Raw genomic sequence first — 21,804 nt, 5'->3', positions numbered from 1 at the left:
GACAGGACATCTACTAGTTCTAGCTCGCTGGTTTTCCGGTACTCGCGTCTTTACTCCGCTCGAACGTTCCGACTTCCTGTCCTCTGCCATGGCCTCGCTTCAGCACCGTAAATCGCTCGAGAAACGGGACTCCGACGAGAAGACGCGTTCGCAAGACGAGAAGGAGGCGTATGACGCTGAGGTCTCTGTTTCAGTCGCGGACACTGCCGATGAGGACGAAGCCCTCAAGCTAGTGGGCAGGGAGCGTGCTGCGCAGTTCTCCGAGGAGTACAACCGGAAGCTTCGCAGGAAGTTGGTACGTCGGTCTATGTTGGATTCATTCAACGACGGCCTTAACCTTCGTGCGGCAGGATTTCCTGATCCCGCCGTTGTGCGCGGCTGTGTACTTCACGCAGTTCCTGTACGTTCCCCTGTTCTGGACGTTGCTGGTTCCCATACTGAAGTGCATACACAGGGACAAGACCTCGTTGAACTATGCGAGGTATGGACCAGCAGGATTGTTCACGCTGTACAAACGTCCTCACCATTGATTGCAGCATCATGGGTTTCCCCATTACTGGACAGGTATGTGTTCTCTGGCAATAGCCGTGGCATCTTTGACACATCGTCGTTACAGCACTACAACCTAGTTTCATTGGCATTCTACCTTGGTACGCCTACCGCTCGATGTTGTCTCCTGGCTATGGCATTGAGAGTATCGCAGGATTCCTCGTCTGGGAGTTCCCGACAGTGTATATCTCGCAGAAGCTGAGGGTGCGTGTCCTCACTGATGTTCCCTTGATGTAATATTTTCGCTCAGCCGTTGTTCAGGTCGCCAAGTACCTCGGCGCGAACATCATCATCTGGGGTATCATCCTCATGTGCCATGCAGCGGCGACGTCCTTCGGCGCATTCTTTGCCCTCCGCTTCCTCTTGGGTATGTGAGCATAAATCCTTCGCCGCGCACTGGGCACTCAATCGCTACACGATAGGCATGTGCGAGAGTTGTGTGGCACCCATCCTCATCCTCATCATCTCTATGTTCTATAAGAAGGATGAGCAGGTCCGCCTCTGCGCCTCATTTCCGACTTGGTGCTGATACTTACCTGGATGTAAAGGCCACGCGGATATCCTGGTTCTACGTCATGGTACGCCTCCCTGCTAACCTCTCAGCTTTGCTTGTACTTGACGCACAGTGTGTAGAATGGATTGACCCAGGTTTTCGGTGGCTTCGTCGCATACGGCATCTCCTTCGACGACGGACACCTCCTGGCACCATACAAGATCATCTACTTGTTGCTCGGTGGTCTGGCCATTCTCGTCGGCATATGCGTCGTCATCTGGCTCCCTGATTCCCCCATTCATGCTCGCGCCCTCACCAAGGAGGAGCGGGTAGCCGCGCTCGAACGTGTTCGGAATGATCAGGGCGGTATCGCGAACAAGACACTCAAGAAGGAGCAGGCTATCGAGGCTCTTCTTGACGTCAGGACCTGGCTAATTGTGCTGACAACCTTGCTGAGTATGTATTCAGACGTGCATGCTTAGAATATGACTGACCATACCACTAGCGAGCATCCCTAACGGAGCGTTGAGCAACTGTAAGTTCCGGTACGCCTTGACGTTATCGTCTATCTCACATTTGCACAGTCAGCAACATCATCATTAAGAGCTTTGGTTATACGTACGTCTTATGTTATTTTTCGGGTGGTCAATATCCTTAATCCGCATAGCTCAAAGCAAACCCTGATCTTGTCGACTCCGGGAGGAGCAGTAGCTTCCCTGACCACGCTGCTTTGCGGATGGTACTCGGACCGCAAGGTACAAGTGTCCGTCGTATGCATCTTCGATCTGCCGTCCTGACAATCGGGTACAGAACGAACGTATGATACCTATCGTGTTCTGCTTGATTCCCACTATCGTGGGCTCCGCGATGCTCATTGGACTTAACGACTCTGGAAATAAGGGTGCCCTACTTTTCGGTCAGTATCTGGAGGTTCCCCCAAAATTATGACGGCCCATGCTGACTAGTATCGCTCCAGCGACCTATCTGATCGGCACGTTCGGGAGTGCGTTGTCTTCTGTGTACGCGTACAATGCCAGCAACACGAGCGGACATACGAAGAAGGTAAACAGAGCTTACTGAGTAAGATGCTGTCACTCACAGCCCACGAACTATAGAACACCATCAACGCCGTCACCCTCGTCTCCTTCAGCATTGGCAACATCATCGGAACGGAGATTTTCCAGCCCAAGGATGCGCCTGCGTATATCCCTGGCAAGACCGCCATCATGGTCCTGTTGACGGTCCAGCTCTTCGTGTCATTTTTGCTGCGTTGGATCAACGTGAGGTTGAATAAGCAGAAGAAACGAGTCCTTGAGGAGGAGAAGGCACGCAAGGGTTGGACTGATGAGGAGGTGCAGAAGGAGCGCGAGCGGCACGCGTTCTTGGACTTGACCGATAAGCAGTACGTATCTCAAGTCCTCTCTCTACTCCGTCCCCCTAACGCGCCATCACAGGAACATATTCTTTGTATACACTGCATGACGAGCGTACGATAGTAAACGACCAAATCATGAACATTCTGGTGCACGATACAATCGTTCCGGGGTCCTATCTCGAAGTCAATCTCGTTATCAAGTCGCCCAGAAAGTTTTCATTCGCACGAAGCAGGGTGCCGAGCATACCAAACTTCCCTTGCTGCGCACTGCCGTTATCTGAAAGCCACTCTAACTGTGAGTCTCATGAGAAGCCCGGGCCACTCCCTGCCGTTTTGAAACACCAAATGCGGAATCAGAAGTCTCTTGCTCGGTCACAAGATGCATACGAGACGCTTTAAAAGGCCCTTTTAAGAGCTGGGAGAGGAGACGACCGCTATCCAGCCTCGCGTCCCCTTCAATCGCTGTCATGGAGCCCGAAGTCAAAGACGAGAAGAAGACCGACACCGTTCTTATCACTGATGTAGACTCGGAAGTCGATCTGCGCGACAAGGACGAAGCACTACGGCTGGTCGGACTGGAGAGGACTGCTCAATTCACGGAGGAGTACTATGCTAAGCTCCGCAGGAAACTTGTGAGTCGCAGGCATCAGTGGTCTTTCCGGCCCGTCGCTGAGCCCCATGGAATAGGACTTCGTGATACCTCCACTGTGCGCTGCGGTGTATTGTACCCAGTATCTGTATGTTTGTCATCCCTAGCTCACATCCCAAAAGCTTACGCCGGAGAGCAGGGACAAGACGGCGTTGAGCTACGCCAGGTCTGCGATTTCAGTTCGTTGGTCAAGGGCGGTTCCTGACTGGTATTATACTTCTCAGTATCATGGGCTTCCCTGTCACCGGCCAGGTACGCACGCTATGACTCTGCCTTGGACACTGACTGCATCCTCGCTCAGGGCTACAACTTGGTTGCGCTGTCGTTCTATATCGGTGAGCTGGCATCTAGTTCTGCAACCACAGAGTTTGGAGGGCTGACACGCCCCTCTAGGCTTCTTGATATGGGTATTTCCCTCGATGTACATTGCCCAACGACTTCGACTGGGCAAGTATCTCGGTGCGAACATTGTCGCATGGGGAACCATCATGATGCTGCATGCTATCCCTCGCTCGTTTGGACCATTCTTTGCGATGAGGCTTATCCTCGGCATGCTCGAGAGCTGCGTTGCTCCCATTCTAATCCTCATTGTCTCGATGTTCTACAAGAAGGACGAGCAGGTATGCGCTGGTAGTCAAAACTAAACTGCAGTATTGGCATGACAGTCGTCATACAGGGAAGCCGGATCGCGTGGTTCTACATGATGGTATGTATCCATACATTCTCCATTTTGACCGCAGATTCTGAGTCCATGTAGAATGGCGTCGCAGGTATTTTTGGTGGCTTCATCGCATACGTAAGACGTGATCACTCTTCTAAGTTTCGAGTTGGCTTTTGGCCGCAACTCACCTTTGATTTCAGGGCATCTCCTTCATCCCAAACCGTGGCTTCGCCCCCTTCAAAATCATCTATTTGATGCTTGGCGCGCTGGCCATCGCGGTTGGAATCGCCGTCTTGCTCTTCATGCCCGACTCGCCCACGAATGCGCGCTTCCTCTCCAAAGAGGAACGCATCGCGGCCATTGAGCGTATCCGGGATGAACAGGGCGGGACCGAGAACAAGAGGCTTAAGAAGGAGCAGGTGGTCGAAGCGCTCCTGGATATCAGGACATGGCTGATTGTCCTTGCGACCTTGCTGAGTACGGTCGTTGCGTCTCCATGTCTGATCTCTTGAACGCCTCACTGACCGTGATATTCCTTAGCGAACATTCCGAATGGCGGATTAGCGAATTGTGAGAGCGCCCTTTTCGCCTTGTAGAGTACAATTCTGACAAACTTTTATACAGTCACGAACATCATTGTAAAGGTTAGCCTGATCACCGAGTCGTCTGTGAGCTCCTGAAATCTGACGAAAAGACGCCCGAACTACAGGGCTTCGGATACACGTGAGTGCAGCACCGTACGAACTACTGTTGGAGGTTAACTTCGGAACCCTTAGCACGAAGCAGACCCTCATTCTTTCGACTCCCGGAGGGTTCATTGGCATCTTGAGCGCTGTGCTATGTGGCTGGTATTCAGACAGAGCAGTATGTTTGTTGTTCTCCTCGCACGACATTCATCAGAAGTCGAGATGTCATACAGGGTGAACGTATGCTGCCTATCGTCTGGTCCCTTATTCCCACCCTGGCTGGAGCTGCTATGCTTGTCGGATTGAATGGCTCCGGGCAGAAAGGCGCACTCCTGTTCGGTATGTCCATCGACCTCCCATTTTGGGCATCATGGATTTTGATGCAAATCTCGCAGCGACGTGGATTGTCGGTACTTACGGCTCGTCTTTGGCGATCATCTATGCCTACAACGCCTCGAACACGTCCGGGCACACGAAGAAAGTCACGGTGAACGCGATGACGCTTGCAGCATTCTGTGTGGCAAACATCGTTGGGACGGAGACCTTCTTGCCCAAGGATGCGCCGGGATACCTCCCAGGAAAAATCTCCATCCTCGTACTGCTTTCCGCGCAGCTGGCCCTATGCTTCATTATCCGGTGGGTGAACCTGTGGATGAACCGAAGAAAGCGCAGGGCCTTGGAAGAGATGAAGCGGCAGAATGGTTGGTCCGATGAAGACCTCAAGCGTGAGCGAGAAAGGGCCGCGTTTGTAGACATGACGGACAAGCAGTAAGTACTCCAGTGTGTCGCATGAATCCCGTCGTCTTGACCTCATCGTTGTAGAAACCCCTTCTTCGAATATACAGCTTGAGGCCTGTTTCATCAGGGAATTGAACTGGATTGCACTTATCCCGGAGGTTAGCTCATGTAGTATATAGACCATAGTTTGAGTCAGCTTTACAGCAGCAGGGTCGCGCCCTGGCCTTCTGGCAGTGGCTGACACTAGGACGCGCTAAAAGTCGATGACGTCACGCGTAGCGGTTAGCCAGGTAACGACGAATATGGCAGTCGGTTCGAGTCGAAGCTCTCCGCCTCCGTCCAGCCACCAGTCAGCCTCCCCCTGCGCACACAAGTACTTGTTCCCTCTGGCGGCGCCCCGATGCCTGCAATCTCCTCTTCCAGCCATTACCATCTCCCTAAGCTCAACTCTCCCAACCTCCGCACGCTCGACTCTATCAGGACCCACAAGCCTCACCTCCTTCAGACGTTCATACGCTCTCAAGAGGCTCATCTGTCAAGCTATGCTCGGGAGGGCAAGTCTCTTGCCTCCTCCTGGGAATCGGGCGTTGGCGACATCATGGATCATGCTCCCGCCCGGACAAAGCGCAGAAGAGATGTTGAACTGGAGAGCGGGTTCGGGACGCCCCTCTTGAAGCCTCGCGCACAAGCCAGGGCGTCCCGGAGTGTCATAGAGGATAGGGAGAAGATTGCAGAAAGCGAAGTAGCCGACAATTCACCTATGAAGCCCAAGGAGTCGGTCAAGACTACTCGTACCCAGCCATCCGGCAAAAGAGCCAAAGAGAATGTACGTGCCGTCCAGGAACGAAGTGAGACCCGAGAGGAGGCGGAGGAACGGGCTCCGAAGCGACTCCGTCAGTCCGGTATCCAAGAGTTCGTACATCCGTGGCTTCCTACCCGAGAGGTGACCATACCCAAGAGAGACAAGCACAAGGACGCACAACCGGAAATGGCGAAGAAGAAGGGCAGGGATGACGAGGTTGATGAGGAACACCGGCACAGTACGTTTTCCACTTGTTTATTCAAGCTCAAACGTTGAAGGAGGTGTACAGGACTCGCTGAACGGCGAAACCGTAGACGCGCGAAGAAGGCGATTGTCGACCCTAAGCCCCCTCCTGCAGACAGTCAATCGAGCGAAGAAGACGACCTGCCAAAGGGAAAGGAAACGAAGAAGACAACTAAGAAGGGCAAGGGGTTGAACATACCTGCAGGCCTGGCGTTGATGCATGGATTCTCTGCTAAAAACATTGGCAAGAATCGCTTGACTGTAAGTACATCGCGAGGCGGGCACTCTCAGAAGACTAACGAACGCCATGCAAAGATGAATCTGGACCCGATGGTGGGGGTTTTTAACAAAGGGAAAGCCTCCGCGAAGACGTCCGTGAAGAAGTCGAAGACGATGAGTAGGTGGTAGTGAATTACTAGCAATTTGTTCTTACTGACATAGCTGATTGCCGTCATTCTTGCCTCAGAGCCATATCTTCAACTCTTTTCTGAGGAGCGTTTCCTCAGCAAAGCAGCTACGGAAGACACGAGCAGGCGCAGACGTGATGGCGGCCAACAGCCCAGCGATTCGGATGACTCGGAGACGGAGGAAAGACGACCGTCACCAAAGACAAAGTCCAAGAGTGCTGTTATACCTGGGCCCTCCTCCAAGCTCAAACGCTCGAGGTCACCTAGTCCTGCTTCCACGACGCAAGATGAACATGTTTCGGATGCCTCTGAGGCCGTATTGTCTCCTGCTCGGAAGCAGCGCAAACCCGCTCGCGAGGATTCTCCTGTCTGGGACATCGAGCTCGACGACGGTCAGCTTCCCTCTGGCACAGGCTCTGGTCGATCCGTACCCTCTGATGGAGAAGAAGACACGAAACTATGCGGGACGGTTCTCCTGGATACGGGCGCTTTCACCTCGAGATGGGTCGTCCCGGAGAAGCATCATCCTCCGACCAAGTCAGGTCTCGCAACACCTGCTGTCGAACCTTCTGCGGCTCCGGAATCGGAAATTTCGTCCATTGCACCCTCTCATTCTGCTTCCCACGTCGTTTCTCGCCAGGACGAAGTCGGACATATCACAGGCTGGCCAAGCGAAACCTTCTCAAGGTACTTCGCTGTCCCAATCGATGCAACTGCGGATCCAAAGCGTGAACTTGCTATGTCGCGCGAGGGACCCCCGCCTCTTGTCTCTCAATCTCATCTGCGGAAAGAAGGCGATCCTCCACCGCGTGTCGACAATAGTACCAGCGCTGTCAACTCGCAGGACTGCGGCCACCTGAGTGCTTCCTTGCGATCGAACCTGGGCGACCATTTTCAAGCTACCGAACAGGAGTCGCATATTGGTCTGGCGTCTGGCCGTGCGTCGTCACCTCGGGTCGAGGCAGATATCCCGTTCTCTCTTGTTCTGCGTCCCACCTCCCGCTCGTCATCTCTCCCTTTACCTCTTGGCCCGTGCTCTCCCGCGTCCCCTGGCCATCTCACTGAGGATCTTGACGACGGAATGCCACAGGCTATCCTCAATGTCTTGGCAGCCAGTACTAACCAGGATGCGCACTCGGTTGACTGGAACATGCATGCAGCGATGTCTAACAATGTACCAACCTTCCTCTCGGAGGCTGACAGGAGTGGTCACATGGGCGGCGACCGTTCCTATGTGCAGGACGCGGACGAGATGGCACTTCAAGACCCTATGTACTTCGTCGACCCGTATACAGTGGAAGAAGAGGTTCCCGACTTCGCTATGCCACCTCCGATTCCAGCTTTCGAGGCCAGAGTCGCATACGACCATGACTCTGCCTACTGGGAGCACCCTCAAGGAGATGGAACAGTTGAAGAGGAATACTACGACTTCTTGCATCCTGACGGCGTGTCGATGAAAGCCAACGACTATGGGACTTCCCACATTGCTGTGGACGTTGGTGCGGCCGACGAAGACGAGTTTCGCTGGCCAGCCGGTGGCGCAGAGCATGAAGAAATGGAGCCTAGCCACAGCTTCTTCCCGGGCGACCTTGATGACGATTGCCTTTCAAGCGAGGCGGGTTTCGCTTCGTCTGAGGTGGCTTCGGCTGATGCTCTGGAGTCCGACGATGCTCTCGAGGCTGGAGACCCGTCCGCGCTTGGGGCTTTGCCTCGCTTTTCTCAGGGTCGAGCGTTGTTATTGGGAGTGGCCGACACAGAGGCCGATGATGGTTATGGTGGTTGTACGGGAATGTCGACGATCGAGCAGGACGTGGCGAGGAGCTTAAGAGGACATTGGTTGCCGCAGAAGTTTTGACTCCTTGTTGTTCGATATACAGTGAAGTGAGCTGGAACGTCTGTTTTGCATATAGCATAAACGCTTCGAACTCGGATACATAGTTCGCTATGCACTGGCCTGTGGCCCACCTACAGCCGTTTTCATATCGATAGGCCCCTCCGAAAATAATGTGCTGATTGTCGGCTGTGTCGGACTCTGGCGGTCGATGAAAGTGACGCGGCGGAGAATGATGGGCAGCCATCGCGTACGCTCGCCAGCGAGCGGAACTGATATTTCGTGATCCGCACTATCCATATAGATTATTCAAAAAAGGCCTATCGATATGAAAACGGCTGTAATGGGCCCTGACACCCCTGTGGCTCTGGGCCTTCGCTTAAGACGCGAGTGTGGCGCGAAGTGGTTGGATGTCACACAGAGTAACTCTGTGACCTGGCGCGTTGTATGGTCGTGTTTGTCCCGTGTCCAAGCGGTCACGCCCCTAATAGTCGGCGCGTCGTCGAGACGCGTTCCCATTCTCCCCGAAACCACATCCTTCACATTCCCTGCCATATAGACCTACCCGACCTACCCTTTCCATACCCGAATACCCTCCTTCTGCAGGCATCAACATGAGCCTCAAGGAGAACCGGGGCAGTCGCGTAAGTACCGTGTCAACGCCGTTGTTCTGGCATCATGGGAGGCCAGGGAATCTCCGAACACGCCTTCCTATCCCCGCATGTCCTTGTCAACCTTGACGCTTGCCCTATTCTCATACTCCTTTGTTGCAGAATGCGCCCTACGTCAAACCTGAGCCCGAAGAGGCCCGCATTGCTCCCCTCGCGCAGACCGGATCATGGCAGGCGGAGCAGAAGCCGGTCGTCAAGCCCGAACCCGTCGACGCGACGCGTCTTGTGAGTCTATCTCTTCTCCGAAGCCATCGATGCCTCTGACGCGCCGAACGTGACCGTGAATACGATGCTATAGCCCGCGGACCCGCCCGTCGTCAAGCCCGACCCAGCCGCCCCGTTGAAGAGAGATGCGAGTATGAACGAGGGTGCACTTGCGCCTCGCAGCTTGTACAAGGTGTACAGAAGCGCGGACGAGATTCAATATGTTCCGGAGAACGCGCTCAAGGAGGGTCTTGCGATGGTCAAGGCGCTGAAGGCGAGCATCAAGAAGGTCGACTTGGGCAGCAAGATGCGTGCAGATGTTTGGCAGGAGGAGATCAAAAAGTACGTTACATCTCTGGTTGAGTGAGTGCTAGGGGCGTAGAGAATGTGCGTTAACGCGTTTTCTTAGCCTCCTGGGCCAGGGTGCACCCACGACCATGATTGCTGTATGCGGCGGTAAGTCGTAGTTTGTATCGATATATGCGTACAATAGACTTATTCAAGTGGTTAGCTACTGGCGCCGGCAAGTCATCCATATTGAACGCAATCTTGGATGGTAGGTGGTCGCATGTCCGAGATTGATGTAGGATCCTGATCATGACACATTCATGGCAGACAATATCGTCCCGACTAGTGGCATGCGCGGTGTGTGATATACATCATTCGACTATTGCACACGGATGCTTACCAGGACCGCATACAGCGTGTACTGCCGTAGTTACTGAAATTGGTTACCACAAGAAGAAGACAATTGACGGTGATGTCTCTTTTCTCACCGAACAAGAGTGGAGGGAAGAGCTGTCGGTCCTCCTCGATGATCTCGTCGATGAAGATGGAAACCCAAAGCGCAGCACAGACTTGCGTACCGATGCCGGCGTCGCGTGGTCGAAGGTCCACGCTGTGTACCCTTCAATCGACCAGGAGCAGCTCGCCCGCATGACTATCGACCAGATCATCAACCGTGATCCGAGTGCGTATTTTCTGCCTTCGTTCATTGCTTGAATACTGTTGACGGAGCCGTACGGGGACCTAGAGATTGCCAAGCTTCTTGGTACCACGAAGCATATCTCCACGCCTGACTCGAAGACGTTCGGGAAGGAAATATCCAAGTACATCGACTCGAAGGATCAGAAGCGCGGCGACAAGAAGGACAAGAAGAAGGATAAGAAGGACAAGGACGACGGCCCAGCCTACTGGCCTCTCATCCGTCAGGTGCGCGTGTCATGCAATGCGAAGGCGCTATCAACTGGCGCGATCCTCGTCGACCTGCCCGGTGTGGCAGACGCGAACGCGGCGAGGAACAACATCGCAAAGGACTACATGAAGAAGTGCGACTGTGTGTGGATTCTTGCGCCGATCACGCGTGCTGTAGATGACAAGACTGCGAGAGGCAAGTACGCTCTGTACCGCAACGGCGACTTCTGCTCATACCAACATGATAGACTTGATGGGCGATGCATTCAGGATGCAGCTCATGATGGGTGAGTTCTCGTTCACATCAATCTCCCTTTCCTTGTTGACTGACTGACCTCCTACAGATGGCAAGTGAGTACACACAAACGAGTGATCGCTGCCACATGCTGACATAGAACGTCTTCAGCTATGATGCGAATGCAATCACTTTCATTGGTGGGTGAGCTGTACTGTTCAGCGACCGTACAAAAGCTGACCTGCGTATAGCCACTAAGTGTGATGACATTTCGTGCTCGGAAGTTATCCGCGCCTTGAATCTCGATGAGGACCCAGAACTCGAGGCCATCGAGGAAGAAATCGACAAGTGCAAGACCGAGACTGAAGAGTGGAAGGTGAAGAAGGCTGAAGCTGAAGCTGCTGCTCACGGTGCGTTCTCCCAGATCTGCCATTTTAGATGCCGTAACTGAGATCATGTTACAGATGTGAATGAGCAGCTCAAACATTCGCGCGACATCCTCAAGGAGCACGAGGAGCATCTCACAGCGCTCAAGGCTGGCGAGCACTTTGAGCCTAAGCTTACCGCCAAGGCAGGCAAGGCGAAGAAGCCCGCCGACGAGGCATCAGCGAAGTCCGACTCAGACTCGGACTCTGAGTCTGAGAAGGAGGATGAAGGCAACGAGCCTCAGAGCAAGAAGCGGAAGAACAAGAGCAGTGACAAGCAGCGGCCGGCTAAGAAGCGCAAGCCGAGTGCAGAGAGCGACAAGGAGGATAATGCGATGGACGTGGATGACGACGAGGACTTCGAGGTCGAGGATGAGCTGACGTTCTCGGATGACGACGACGATATGGACAAACAGGATAAGGACAAGGACTCGTCCGATTCTGATTCGGACTCGGATTCGGACGCCGAGATGGGCAGTGACAAGGGCGACGCCGACGAGGAGGAGGATGAGGAGGTCAATCCGGAGACGCTCAAGACCAAAATCGAAGAGGTCAAGCAGGCGATCAAGGACGGACGCGTGCAACTGTCTGCGTTCAGGCAACAGCGCAAGGACGCGGTCGATATGCTCGCGACGCTCAAGAAGAAGCAGAACGAGGCGCAGCGGAGGAAGAACGCCTTCTGCTCGCTGAAGCGCTCTGAGGTGCGTGCTTTCGCTTTGCTTCTGTCACATTTGCACTGATTTAACATACTGTTATAGTTTTCAAAGGATGTCCTGAAGCAGGACTTCCGTACTGGCTTGAAGGACTTGGACGGTGAGTCGTCTGGCGAAAGACGAAAGTCTCAACCCTCATACGAGATCCAGATGCCGAGCAGGAGCAGAAGAACCCCGACACCTTTGACCCCACCGTGAACATGCGAGGTACGTCGTTTGTCTCATAGTCTACGTCAGTAAGGTCTGATAGGAAATACTGTAGACTATGAGGCTATCGATCTCCCAGTCTTCACCTGCTCTGCGCGAGACTATGTTCGCATCAAGGGTACGTCCCTCGCCTCGGTACACTTCGTACAACAGTATGCTCAGCGGTTCGCCTCGTAGGCCAAGTCAAGGGTGACGGGGATCCGACTTGTTTCACGAAAGTGGATGACACTCGCATCCCGGCACTGCAGGAATGGTGCCATCATCTGACTGTCTCCTCCCGCTCGCGCGCGGCCCGCAACTTCTTCACACACTTCAACACGTTCGCCAAGAACGTCCATGTCTTCCTGAAGGGCATCGGCGAGGTTACTGAAGCAGACCGACTCGCGATGAAGGACCAGTGGGAATCATACGCTCCAGAAGAGGAGGATCGCTTTGGGATAGCGAGCTCTGACGGCCCGTGGTCCGAGTACGGCGATCTTGCAGAGGAGCTGTACACTCTGTCAACCAAAGTCGGTCCGGACGGCGAGGCTGTTGGTGTTGCACCACGTCTTGAGAGGGTGAGTCGCATCTGCACCACAGTGGAAGCAGCTTGCTGACTGCATTCTCAGGAATTCAGAACCGTGGTTGCCAACTCGGTTGAAGAGCTTCAAGAGAGGTTCAAAGATGGTCTCGAGGAGAAGTGTCGCGTCGGCGCAGCCAACGTAGGTGTTATTTTTTGCATGTGGGAATCGATTGCTGAATTGTACTCTACGAACCTAGGCTGCCTCCGCAGCCCTCGAGACGTCTGACCAGTTCGCGGCGAGCATGCACTGGGCTACTTATCGTGCCAGTACGTCATTTTCTGGATGATGCCAGTGTTATTGGCACTGACCCGTTGCTCCTTGTAGCACTGCGTCGGCACGGGTCATGGCGCCAAGATCTCAACGTTGAGCTCTCAAACCCCTTCACGCGCCAGATCGCAAGCTCGTGGTCGAAGGTTTTCGAGTCGGACCTCTTCGCCTCATTCGAGCAGGCTACGATGGACGTGATCACCGAGCTCATTGCAGACGTCGAAGCGTCCGCCGCTGCAGGTTTGAAGGAGCGCGCGAAGGGCCAAGGCGAGCTTTGTCTAGAAGAGGCACGCGTCGCCCTCCGCAAGACTCTTGACTTGGTGACCGAGGCCATGAACACGCAGCAGAAGGAGATCTCCCGCTGCTTGGCGCCGCACGTTCAGGACCAACTCGCGGATGGGTACAACCGCGCGATGGAGGAGCGCGGCCGGGGCAGCGTCGCTCGCCAGAAGGTAGGACCTCGTTCGACACCTTTGGCCTAGACGACCACTTACGACGTCTCGGCGCTGGCAGGCCGTCTTCCACAACACCATTGACTCGGAGAAAGGAAACATCTTCACTGACACTGCGGACCTCATCATGGACCGACTCGCTGGCGCCGCTGAACAAGTTGGGCAGGCGCTTGATAACGCTCTCAGAGATCTCGCCAGGAAGGTGCGTCGTCCGTGATGCGTCGGCGCGATTTTATGACCGACCGTTTCGGTTCGTGACGTCTAGGTTGAGGTTAGCATCGCTGTCCTCTGGGAGGGCGTGCGCGACGACCCGGAGCAGGTCGCGGCTCGCGCTGAAGTTGTCGAGACTGTCTCGGATATCCTCCAGCAAGTCCAGTTGTGGAAGGCTGCCGAGGCGATGCCGCGGGCCATCGTGGCGACTTGAACGAACGCTCTCGCTCCGTAATACGTGTGCTTATCGCGCTCTCTCTTGGACATACTTCCTGCCACTCAGTCCCTCCTCGTTTGCTTCTGTCGCCATCTTTGTTATTGTAGTAGTTGTGGGCATCGCTTCGTCCATAGTCGCGTGGCTAGAGTCTTTGCTATAGACTAAACACTGTATATTCAAGTTCCTGTTTTCTTTCCGCCGAGATTGCTTGCTCAAATTACTACACTACAATACTCTTAGCATGTAGAAATCGTACTTCCCAACCTTCTCTGCAGGGGATGTGTAGTTCTGTCACTGTTTTGCTTTCGCTTGCCGGTGCTTGCTTGTTTTCGTATAGTGTCGAGGTTGTACCTGTTGTTGGCCATACAATATGTTCTTGTTGCATTCAGTGTCTTCTGAAGCCGCTAACGTTACTACGTCATACGCTCCAGCCTGCTAATGCCAACCAAGTTCTCTGTCTTTGGGAAGGGAAGAGAATGACAGATACTAGTATACCAGTGCTGTGCTGTTTCATCATCTGTAGCGTTGCTTAGCTATAAACATTGTGTAAGAGGCGTGGCCCGTCGAGATAGTGGTGTAGTACTTGTCGCTCATCGGAGTGTCTTGTAGAAGTTCCGTATCGCACTTGGGTTTGAGTCGCGCTCGATAATACAAGAAAATATCAGATATGTTCATTAGTCGTGACATCGTACAAGGGTCATGTAGGCTAGGGCAAATAAATAAGTATCTGCGGAAGCCACGAGAGAAAGCAAAGCATCATTGGAAAGCGTGAGCGTGAGCATGAGAGCGGTCGTAGACGTAGGCGTGAGGCATATGCGTACACGGTAGAGGCACAATCACACTGAAAACGATACATAATAGTGTCCGTGAGACAGAGAGGACAATCGGGGAAAGAATAAGAGAATAGGGAATAAGAGAACAAACGAGAAAGAAGGGGGCTGAAGGGAGACGCCTCGGACGCACCCGAGCGCCCCGCCCCCGAAGAGGGCGTGCATCAAGCACGAGGCGTAGAGTGATGGGATGACGGGACAAAGCTGCGACGATAGAAGGAGCTCGAACGCGTGGCCGCCACGGGAGGTCGCGCGACGAATAAGTTAGTCGCGCGCCTGGCGCAACAACAATCGCGGGAAGGGAGCACTAAGAAAAAAAGGCGATGGGCGAGGGTGAACTCAGACACGGTAGATGGGTCGGCCGCGCCAGTCGACGGTGCGTCCGGTACGCGGATCGCGGTAGTCCGCGCGGTGGTCGCGGTAGTTGGACGAGGAGTGCCCGAAGCCGAACATACGGCGTATGCGCTCGGCCAAAGGCTCGCTGGACGAGTAACTGCCCCGGTGCTGGTGCGGGACGTTGTGCGTCGAGGTATCGCGAGGCCTGGACTCGCTCTGGAGGGAAAAGAAGTCAGCATGGAGGGAACTGTGATTCCGAGAGGCAGAGGCGCTTACGCGACGAAGACGGGTGCCCGAGCTGTAGTCCCGGCTGGTGTGTCTGGGCACAGACTGGGAACGACTGGAACGGTGCGTGGGTTGCGCCGATGTCGACCGACGGGTGGGGGTAGTGGTGGTGTGGTGGTGGTGATGATGCGTAGGGCTCCGACGCGAAGAAGTATGCGCGGTTGGTGCGGAGGATGCGTAGTAGACGTTACCGGAGCCACTGCGATGGTGTCCGCTGGTGTGATGACGGGCTGGGTCGTACTGGTAGTTGGGGCTCAGGTACTGGGGGTTGGCGTAGTACGCGCCAGGCTGGCCATAGCCGACGGTGCCGTAGTGTCGGCCTGGGGAGCTGTGGTGGGAGGAGGTGTAGACGACCTGGGGGCTATGGGAGGGGGGGTAGTAGGACTGGGAGTAGCTGCGCTGGCGGTGGGAGGCGGGGTAGACGTAGGCGGGCATCATGCTTATGCTTTGGGTGGGGGTGAGGAGGAGTGCGGGCCATTGCAGCGAGAGCGGGCATTATATACGCGGGGCGGGGCAGAGAGTCAGACTGAGGAGTTCAATCCACAATATTTCGCGTGAAGGGCGACGTGAAGGGCAGATGACGAAATCCTCTCCATCTCAGATCTGTGCAGATCCCCTAGATCCGGGCGTCTCGAGCTCTGTTCCGTCACGACAAACGAGCGATCCTGTGCGCCGCACTGGCCCCCCGCCCTCTCGGCTACGCTGGCCCGCACGAGTACTCGGAAGAAGAGCAGGAGCGCGCACTGCAGTCGCTGCGACGTGCACAGGCTCGCATCCGGTGCTGCATATTCCTCCCCGCCGGCATTCTCTCCCGCTCCCTCTCCTCGTTTCATGGCTCCAGTACAGTCATCTTGGCTGCTCCGATCCGTCCGAGCCTGCTGCGCGTCCAGTTGCGCCCTTCTAGCTAGTTCCGTGCATTCCGACCCGCTCCTCCGTTCCGCTCTCACACAACGTCCTCTTCGAATCCTGCATAACCACTCTATCGCCTTCTCCCAACAAACACGCGGCTGCCTGCACGCACTGCGCCACTTTTTTTGCGGCGGCGCTCCACCCGCCGCCTCCAATTCGGCATCTTCACCGTATGGCGGCGGAGGCGCCCGCCAGGCCACACCGCTCTCTCTCTCACTAGTCCTGCACCGCCGCGCTCTCTCCAACCAAAATGCCACCGATAGCTCTCCGAGTCTTCTGTTAGTCTGACCGCCCCATCGACCGCCCTACCTGCGACCACCCCCATTCATCAGGTGGCTCTCCAGGGCCAGCGTACGCCCTTAGATCCTTTCGCTCCCACCCGCCAGCTCTTCGTACCTCGGCCTACGGAATGTCCGCGATCCGTGTATCGCATTCACGCAGCGTGCACGCTGTGTGCCAGTGCGTGCCCTCAAATTCGAAGCAACTTTTGTCTTTGAGGCTCAATGGTTGTTGTCTGGGCGGCCCCAGAACAGCCTTACTTGGACACCCACAACGAGCTGGGGTACTGGCCTCCCTCACAACACTAATCCTAGCAACAGCGCACTACCACCCACGTTATCCACGAACGAAACAGGAGTTGCATAGGAATGCGAACAATACCACAACACCTCCCAAACCTGCATCTCGATCCACACCTGCCTAATATGAGCACGATCCGACCAATACGGGACCGGAGGTACCGTGTACGTACACGGGCGAGGGCCTCACCGCCACAGCTTCGTTCTTGCCGTTTAGGACTCGATTGTGGAGGAGGTTCCTGCCCCGGATGTCCCTGAACACGTTGCATCCGCGAAGCACGCCCCCCGCAGTGCGACCGCCCGCAGCGTCCGTCCATACAACCAATTGTACACTTGGGTTCGTGGTTCCGTGTTGCTGCATTTGTGCTCATTCGCGAGACTAGGGCAGCCCGAGCGGGCATGCCGCGGGCCTCCGTGTGTCCTGCAATACAAGACGTTTGACCCGTATACACCCGACGGCTGCGACACGAGGCGAGGACGAGCCGCATCGCATGAAGCCATTTCGACTCGTTCCTACATACTGCTTTGGACGAACTTTGTCGGCGCCGCCAATACACGCGTTACACAGTCAACCACACTCTGCGCTACCACTCCCACAGCTGTCTCCAACAGAAAGCACATGCCATCCCGGAGTCCGAACGAACTCACACAGGACGCCTCGTGCACAAGCACACGCACGCTCGTCGCAGCCTTGTCCCGCAGGAACCTGGGGATCACCACTGCTCGGCCGAACTATACAGATCCCCAGTCTAATCTCAGCAACAGCATGACGCACAAACCCCGAAGAACATCCTGCAGCGTGCTGGGGTCTCTCCTCTCTCCTCGCCTTCCTCCCGCCCATACAAGTCGAAGACTTACCCACAGGACAGATATCTTCCACTATCACTCCAGCACCCCGCGTCCCCGATCGCGCCCAGCCGTCCGGGTCCGTGGATCCCCTTCATATCGTCCCATTCATCTCCCGGGATCCTCAGCAGGAGGAGCGTTCGCACGCGTATTCACGTGGAGTCGCAAATTAGCTTTCGAAGACTCCTCGTCTGTGCGTGCCCGGGAGACCGCTGACGTTATCCTACCTACAGCCACAGCGTCCGCTCGTCCCGACTTCCGGGGTTCTGTGCGTCTGCATGTGGCGAGTGGGTGGCTACGAGGGCGTCTGCGCATGGACCCTTTGCGTCGATGGTGTCGGCGTACGAGTATGGCTCTCCACTACGCATACACGCACTCAAGAAGGCCGTGGCGATAGGATGTGGGTGGCAGACATCGGCGCGTAGATACTCACTTGGACCCAGACCTGCAGTAGGCTCTGCTGTACGTACAGTCGAACGCAATTCAGTACGCTTCGCCGCCGGCTCCTCTTCCTGCTCTTCCTCAGGCCGTTCTTGGGTGCCTTGTAGCTGGAGTGTTGGAGGCAGCGAAACCGAAGCGACACGCTATGACGCAGCGATGTCTCAGATACGCGTCTTCGCAGCACTCCCTCGTCCAAGTTCTAGTCATCGCGGCCCACAGACACGACACCTCGATGCCACTCAACACGCAGCTCGACGATCGTCCGCATCCGTTCGCGCGAGGTGGCACACAGCCCAGCCTATCAGTGTCACCCGGCCCACCGCGCTACACAGCGATCCATCGTCCACGGGCCACGAACGCATCGTGGACCCAGACGGATGGGCGCACGCTGCACGCTACACGCCTAAACCGGTCGCGTGGCCACACCACTCCTCCGCCAAGTGGGGGAGGGCCCGCGCCCAAACCCAAACTCAATCCGCTCCGTAGCCGCGTGTTCCTACACGCTGCTGCTGTCGAGCCGAGCCATACCAGAAATGGTGTGCGGTGTACGGTGTCGCCCCGTGGGACCATACGTATACTGTAACAGTACACCATCAGCGGCGACGTGGCTAACTTGCCTAACTTGCCTAACACGCACTTGAACTCTAGCAGGACCCTGTCCACTTCGGCCGCCGGAGAGCGAGTGCGCTGAAGCATATGAAAGTACTGCAAGATGGCCATACACGGATACTAGCCACACCGTACACCATTTCTGGTATGGCTCGGCTCGAAGCCACGTCGCCGCTGATGGTGTACCGTAACCGTATGGGACCCACGGGCGCAGTGGGAGCGTGGCGCCGGGCTTCTGGCGTACTCGTCTCCTGAGAAGGGAGCGGCGCGGTCAAGGCGCGGTCAACGTTCAACGTTGGACGCGGATGCAGACGCGTACTTACCCAAACGCTCGACCCTTGAGTGCGGCGATGCGAGTGGCGCGGCGGCGCGGCCCAGAGAGAACGGGAGAATCAGAAATTGTCGTACCGCGCAGGAACGCACCCCAGCGTTGTGGCTAGCGTTCGACAGAACTCAAGGATCGCCCCTTGCCAGTGGATTTTGAATTCCAGCTTTGAGCTTCAGGTCCAGAGGCTCGCTCAGGCCGACTCTCACACGGCCGGCGGGGACGGTGCGCTGCGGTGAACCACACTGGCAGCTGAGCTCCGGACTCCGATGAGAAGAGAAGAGCTCAGTCAGCCACGCCGTCCGAGAGGGGAAACCCCGTCCCTCCTCGCGCTTCATGTACAAAGTTGACTGTTGGGCATGCGTGTGCATTGTGCCAAACCACCAGCACAATCATACCACCGCCACCAGCTGCAGTACGCCACAGATAGTAACTGTACCGATCATCCGATCCGTCTACGCACAGGGCCGCGGGTGCCTTTGCTGCGTCGGAGGGCGCGCACTGTCAGCAAGGAGATGACTCGAATGTTCGTGTGTTCAAACGCATGCATGAGGAACGCAGATCAACCCTCACGGGGTACTAGGAACAGGTAGGGGAGGTCAAAGTGACATCAGGATGAATTGGCCACATTACTGTAGTAAAAGCCCCCGGCCCTGATGTCCTCCCAATCTCCGTTCTTTCGTCTGCATCTGGCCGTAGGAACAATATAATTCGGCGCAGGGTCCAAGGAAGAGTGACAACGGCATGGAACCGTCCCGACACGACCTTGGCGCTGGATGGTTTGAGCGCAGTGAGAGCGATGGCGAGGCAGCGACTGATCGGAATCAGGGAGACATCGAGCGAATGGGAATGAACTTGGCCGACGCATCGAAAAGGAAAGGGCGACTTGGCAGCGAAGATCCTTGATGACTGCGACATCTGTACATGCCGAACTCTAGTATCCCAGCGGCGGTGATGATCATGAGTAGACCGCGACTGTATGCGACGGACTCTCATGGTGAGGCATACGCCCACAATTACTCCATGTCGGCGAAGTCGCCCTCATCCAAGTCCGCGGGCTGCGGTGATTTCGAAGGGGTCATGGGGAATGCAGTACAGCAACGGCATAAAGGAGGCCGCGAAAAAAAAAACATAGAGAATGTCGTCAGCGGGACGCCGTGAAATTGACAGCGCAGGAAAGAGAAGCTGACCTCCTTCGGCTCCTCATCTTCTCCGTACTGCATGACGAAGTCGATGTGGCTGAGTACCGTTTCAATGGAGTCAGGGTTGGTCAAGTCGAGCGCCAAGAACCGGACTAGAGGGTTTTCCTCTATCTGTGCGCGGTGGTCGGGGCGCGCGGAGTCGGTAAACAGACAAATGTGGATACCACAGCCCCGTGGTTATTGCGGCGCAGCCACACCGGAGAGCAATAGCGCGCGATACCAAGTTGAGGATTTCCCGTCGAAGTGGGGTCGGCGGAGTCGGATAAAGAACAGCATGGCTGCTGAGCACATGAACAACGGTATGGATGCCAAGTGACTTACCAACTGCACGATCGCTTGGTTGAGTGTATGGAACCGGGAATCACGCTCGGTGCGTTCTTCACGGCTTCCGGGTGCTGACACCAGGAGCATAGGATCTACCTCAAGGTACCTATGCAAACCCGTTAGCAAGACGAACCAGTGTAATTGGATCCTGAATTAAGGATATGCTAGGAATGGTAGCTTCAGAGACGCGGAACATGGGAACGGAGTATGGATAGGGGTATTAGTGGCGGATGCTGTACTGTGCGCCAGAGCGGCAGGGATTCAACATGTTCAAGTGATATGTGGCTAATTCACTTTTGCGGGGGAAATGCGTTCACCGAGGAAGCGGGCAATCCCAGCAGGAGGACACTTACCTTGAGATGTCTTTCCTGGTCCGGATACCGTTGCGGCCACTTCCCTTGTCTTCCACGTTTGTCGTGACGAGGTCCATCTTCGACATGATATTTATCCAGGGTACCTCGAGATTGACCATAGCAGACATGGCAGAAAGGACACCGCTATTCATGAAGATACGACAGCAAGAGTGAGATACAAGAGGGCGAAGATACGCATTGCTCTCACCTGAAGAATTTGTACTTGTCCTCCATAAATTGCGACTCAATCAGATACACGGCACAAGTTCGTATGCCGAGTCTTTGGAGGTGGCGGACGAGGGTAGGAAGGAACGGGTGATGCGTGTAGAGCTCGATCTGACCTGAATCTCTGAGTAGGTTCCCCCAGACATGTCTACGCATGGACATGAGCCGTACCTGGACAGTCGAATATCAAGTAGTCATCTTCATACCCGCCTAGCTCCTCATCCAGCCAATCCATGTTTTGCAGGAGGTATCTGCAAGAGGCAACAGTAAGAGCTCGATACAAATCACTCACAATTGAACGTAGTCCGCTCTGCCCATGAACAACACGCACTCAAAACAATACACCAAACCTCCATTTGGGCCATACCCGAGCTCTCCCATGACGTCTTCGAGAGTGATGAGATCCCGGATGTCTATTGACGGCTCGTACTCAAATGCTTCCGAGTTAGCTGCAGGGTCCAAGTTGACAAGGTGTCCTGATCGTTTTGACGTTTGCAGATGTGTGATGAGACCATTGCAGAATGTCGATTTGCCCGCGCCGGCGGGCCCAGTGACAAGTACGGCGTAGCGCATCTTCGAGGTATTATCGGTATGTTTGGTGTCCTGGGCACCCAGTAGCTCTTATTAGAGTGTTTCCGTTCTTTGATGGCCTTCTGTGAGTGAAAATGCCGCCGATGTGTCGAAGAGAGAGCAGGGGGAGAGATAAATCCGAGGTGTGGCTGACGAAGTTCTTCTCCCCAGCAAGCGCT

The 21,804-nt window shown here is 55.3% G+C and overlaps 7 protein-coding genes across 7 annotated transcripts; 5 read left to right on the top strand and 2 right to left on the bottom strand.

Annotated features, from left to right (window-relative positions):
- Positions 1–88: 88 nt before the first annotated feature.
- On the top strand, positions 89–2,571 carry L226DRAFT_613295 (MFS general substrate transporter; the record flags this gene model as incomplete). Its single annotated transcript, XM_067686490.1, has 17 exons — positions 89–295; positions 351–400; positions 455–481; positions 537–564; positions 617–650; positions 704–753; positions 811–916; positions 972–1,042; positions 1,098–1,127; positions 1,183–1,498; positions 1,548–1,577; positions 1,627–1,660; positions 1,710–1,797; positions 1,853–1,958; positions 2,019–2,104; positions 2,158–2,444; positions 2,497–2,571. The coding sequence occupies 17 exons, from the start codon at positions 89–91 to the stop codon at positions 2,522–2,524; spliced, it is 1,578 nt and encodes a 525-aa protein (XP_067535020.1). The 3' UTR covers positions 2,525–2,571.
- A 313-nt stretch (positions 2,572–2,884) lies between these two features.
- On the top strand, positions 2,885–5,356 carry L226DRAFT_553140 (MFS general substrate transporter; the record flags this gene model as incomplete). Its single annotated transcript, XM_067682908.1, has 16 exons — positions 2,885–3,049; positions 3,105–3,154; positions 3,206–3,232; positions 3,291–3,318; positions 3,368–3,401; positions 3,460–3,686; positions 3,743–3,772; positions 3,824–3,862; positions 3,928–4,204; positions 4,268–4,297; positions 4,352–4,371; positions 4,437–4,450; positions 4,504–4,591; positions 4,647–4,752; positions 4,809–5,181; positions 5,236–5,356. 16 exons carry the CDS (start codon positions 2,885–2,887, stop codon positions 5,261–5,263), a joined length of 1,536 nt encoding a protein of 511 aa, XP_067535019.1. The 3' UTR covers positions 5,264–5,356.
- A 164-nt stretch (positions 5,357–5,520) lies between these two features.
- Positions 5,521–8,530, top strand: L226DRAFT_613293 (uncharacterized protein). Its single transcript, XM_067686489.1, has 4 exons — positions 5,521–6,191; positions 6,243–6,457; positions 6,512–6,593; positions 6,663–8,530. The coding sequence occupies exons 1-4, from the start codon at positions 5,552–5,554 to the stop codon at positions 8,456–8,458; spliced, it is 2,733 nt and encodes a 910-aa protein (XP_067535018.1). The 5' UTR covers positions 5,521–5,551; the 3' UTR covers positions 8,459–8,530.
- Positions 8,531–8,965: 435 nt separating this feature from the next.
- L226DRAFT_613292 (uncharacterized protein) lies at positions 8,966–14,198 on the top strand. The gene is made up of 22 exons (XM_067686488.1): positions 8,966–9,078; positions 9,208–9,330; positions 9,404–9,651; positions 9,719–9,765; positions 9,821–9,865; positions 9,925–9,954; positions 10,013–10,279; positions 10,343–10,699; positions 10,752–10,790; positions 10,848–10,854; positions 10,910–10,938; positions 10,990–11,148; positions 11,203–11,864; positions 11,922–11,976; positions 12,027–12,083; positions 12,139–12,201; positions 12,261–12,640; positions 12,692–12,784; positions 12,843–12,912; positions 12,971–13,365; positions 13,427–13,567; positions 13,631–14,198. Exons 1-22 carry the CDS (start codon positions 9,049–9,051, stop codon positions 13,787–13,789), a joined length of 3,456 nt encoding a protein of 1,151 aa, XP_067535017.1. The 5' UTR covers positions 8,966–9,048; the 3' UTR covers positions 13,790–14,198.
- Positions 14,199–14,874: 676 nt separating this feature from the next.
- Positions 14,875–15,850, bottom strand: L226DRAFT_74500 (uncharacterized protein). Its single transcript, XM_067687214.1, has one exon. The coding sequence runs from the start codon at positions 15,679–15,681 to the stop codon at positions 14,962–14,964; it is 720 nt and encodes a 239-aa protein (XP_067535016.1). The 5' UTR covers positions 15,682–15,850; the 3' UTR covers positions 14,875–14,961.
- A 1,370-nt stretch (positions 15,851–17,220) lies between these two features.
- On the top strand, positions 17,221–18,068 carry L226DRAFT_74484 (uncharacterized protein). The gene has a single exon (XM_067687213.1). It carries the CDS (start codon positions 17,350–17,352, stop codon positions 17,971–17,973), a length of 624 nt encoding a protein of 207 aa, XP_067535015.1. The 5' UTR covers positions 17,221–17,349; the 3' UTR covers positions 17,974–18,068.
- Positions 18,069–19,912: 1,844 nt separating this feature from the next.
- L226DRAFT_74449 (uncharacterized protein) lies at positions 19,913–21,773 on the bottom strand. Its single transcript, XM_067687212.1, has 7 exons — positions 21,387–21,773; positions 21,227–21,306; positions 21,039–21,171; positions 20,831–20,974; positions 20,475–20,583; positions 20,142–20,264; positions 19,913–20,009 (listed from the first exon to the last, which is right to left on the bottom strand). Exons 1-7 carry the CDS (start codon positions 21,626–21,628, stop codon positions 19,968–19,970), a joined length of 873 nt encoding a protein of 290 aa, XP_067535014.1. The 5' UTR covers positions 21,629–21,773; the 3' UTR covers positions 19,913–19,967.
- Positions 21,774–21,804: the final 31 nt, after the last annotated feature.

This window comes from Lentinus tigrinus (genome assembly GCF_003813185.1).
Source record: "Lentinus tigrinus ALCF2SS1-7 unplaced genomic scaffold L226scaffold_13, whole genome shotgun sequence".
NCBI classification, from domain to species: domain Eukaryota; kingdom Fungi; phylum Basidiomycota; class Agaricomycetes; order Polyporales; family Polyporaceae; genus Lentinus; species Lentinus tigrinus.
The sequence above is the reverse complement of the archived record's forward strand: the minus strand, read 5'-3'. Positions and strand labels throughout refer to the sequence as shown.

Excerpts from the sequence above, each read along its gene's own strand:
- L226DRAFT_613293 (XM_067686489.1), top strand. The coding sequence starts at position 5,552 with ATGCCTGCAATCTCCTCTTCCAGCCATTACCATCTCCCTAAGCTCAAC. Across the intron at positions 6,192-6,242 it reads TGATGAGGAACACCGGCACA|GACTCGCTGAACGGCGAAAC; the intron begins GTACGTTTTCCA and ends GGAGGTGTACAG. Across the intron at positions 6,594-6,662 it reads GAAGAAGTCGAAGACGATGA|AGCCATATCTTCAACTCTTT; the intron begins GTAGGTGGTAGT and ends TTCTTGCCTCAG.
- L226DRAFT_613292 (XM_067686488.1), top strand. The coding sequence starts at position 9,049 with ATGAGCCTCAAGGAGAACCGGGGCAGTCGC. Across the intron at positions 12,084-12,138 it reads CCCCACCGTGAACATGCGAG|ACTATGAGGCTATCGATCTC; the intron begins GTACGTCGTTTG and ends GAAATACTGTAG. Across the intron at positions 13,366-13,426 it reads GCAGCGTCGCTCGCCAGAAG|GCCGTCTTCCACAACACCAT; the intron begins GTAGGACCTCGT and ends CGGCGCTGGCAG.
- L226DRAFT_74500 (XM_067687214.1), bottom strand. The coding sequence starts at position 15,681 with ATGATGCCCGCCTACGTCTACCCCGCCTCCCACCGCCAGCGCAGCTAC.
- L226DRAFT_74484 (XM_067687213.1), top strand. The coding sequence starts at position 17,350 with ATGCCATCCCGGAGTCCGAACGAACTCACACAGGACGCCTCGTGCACA.
- L226DRAFT_74449 (XM_067687212.1), bottom strand. The coding sequence starts at position 21,628 with ATGCGCTACGCCGTACTTGTCACTGGGCCCGCCGGCGCGGGCAAATCG. Across the intron at positions 20,975-21,038 it reads GACAAGTACAAATTCTTCAG|CGGTGTCCTTTCTGCCATGT; the intron begins GTGAGAGCAATG and ends CTTCATGAATAG. Across the intron at positions 20,265-20,474 it reads ACCAAGCGATCGTGCAGTTG|ATAGAGGAAAACCCTCTAGT; the intron begins GTAAGTCACTTG and ends CACCGCGCACAG.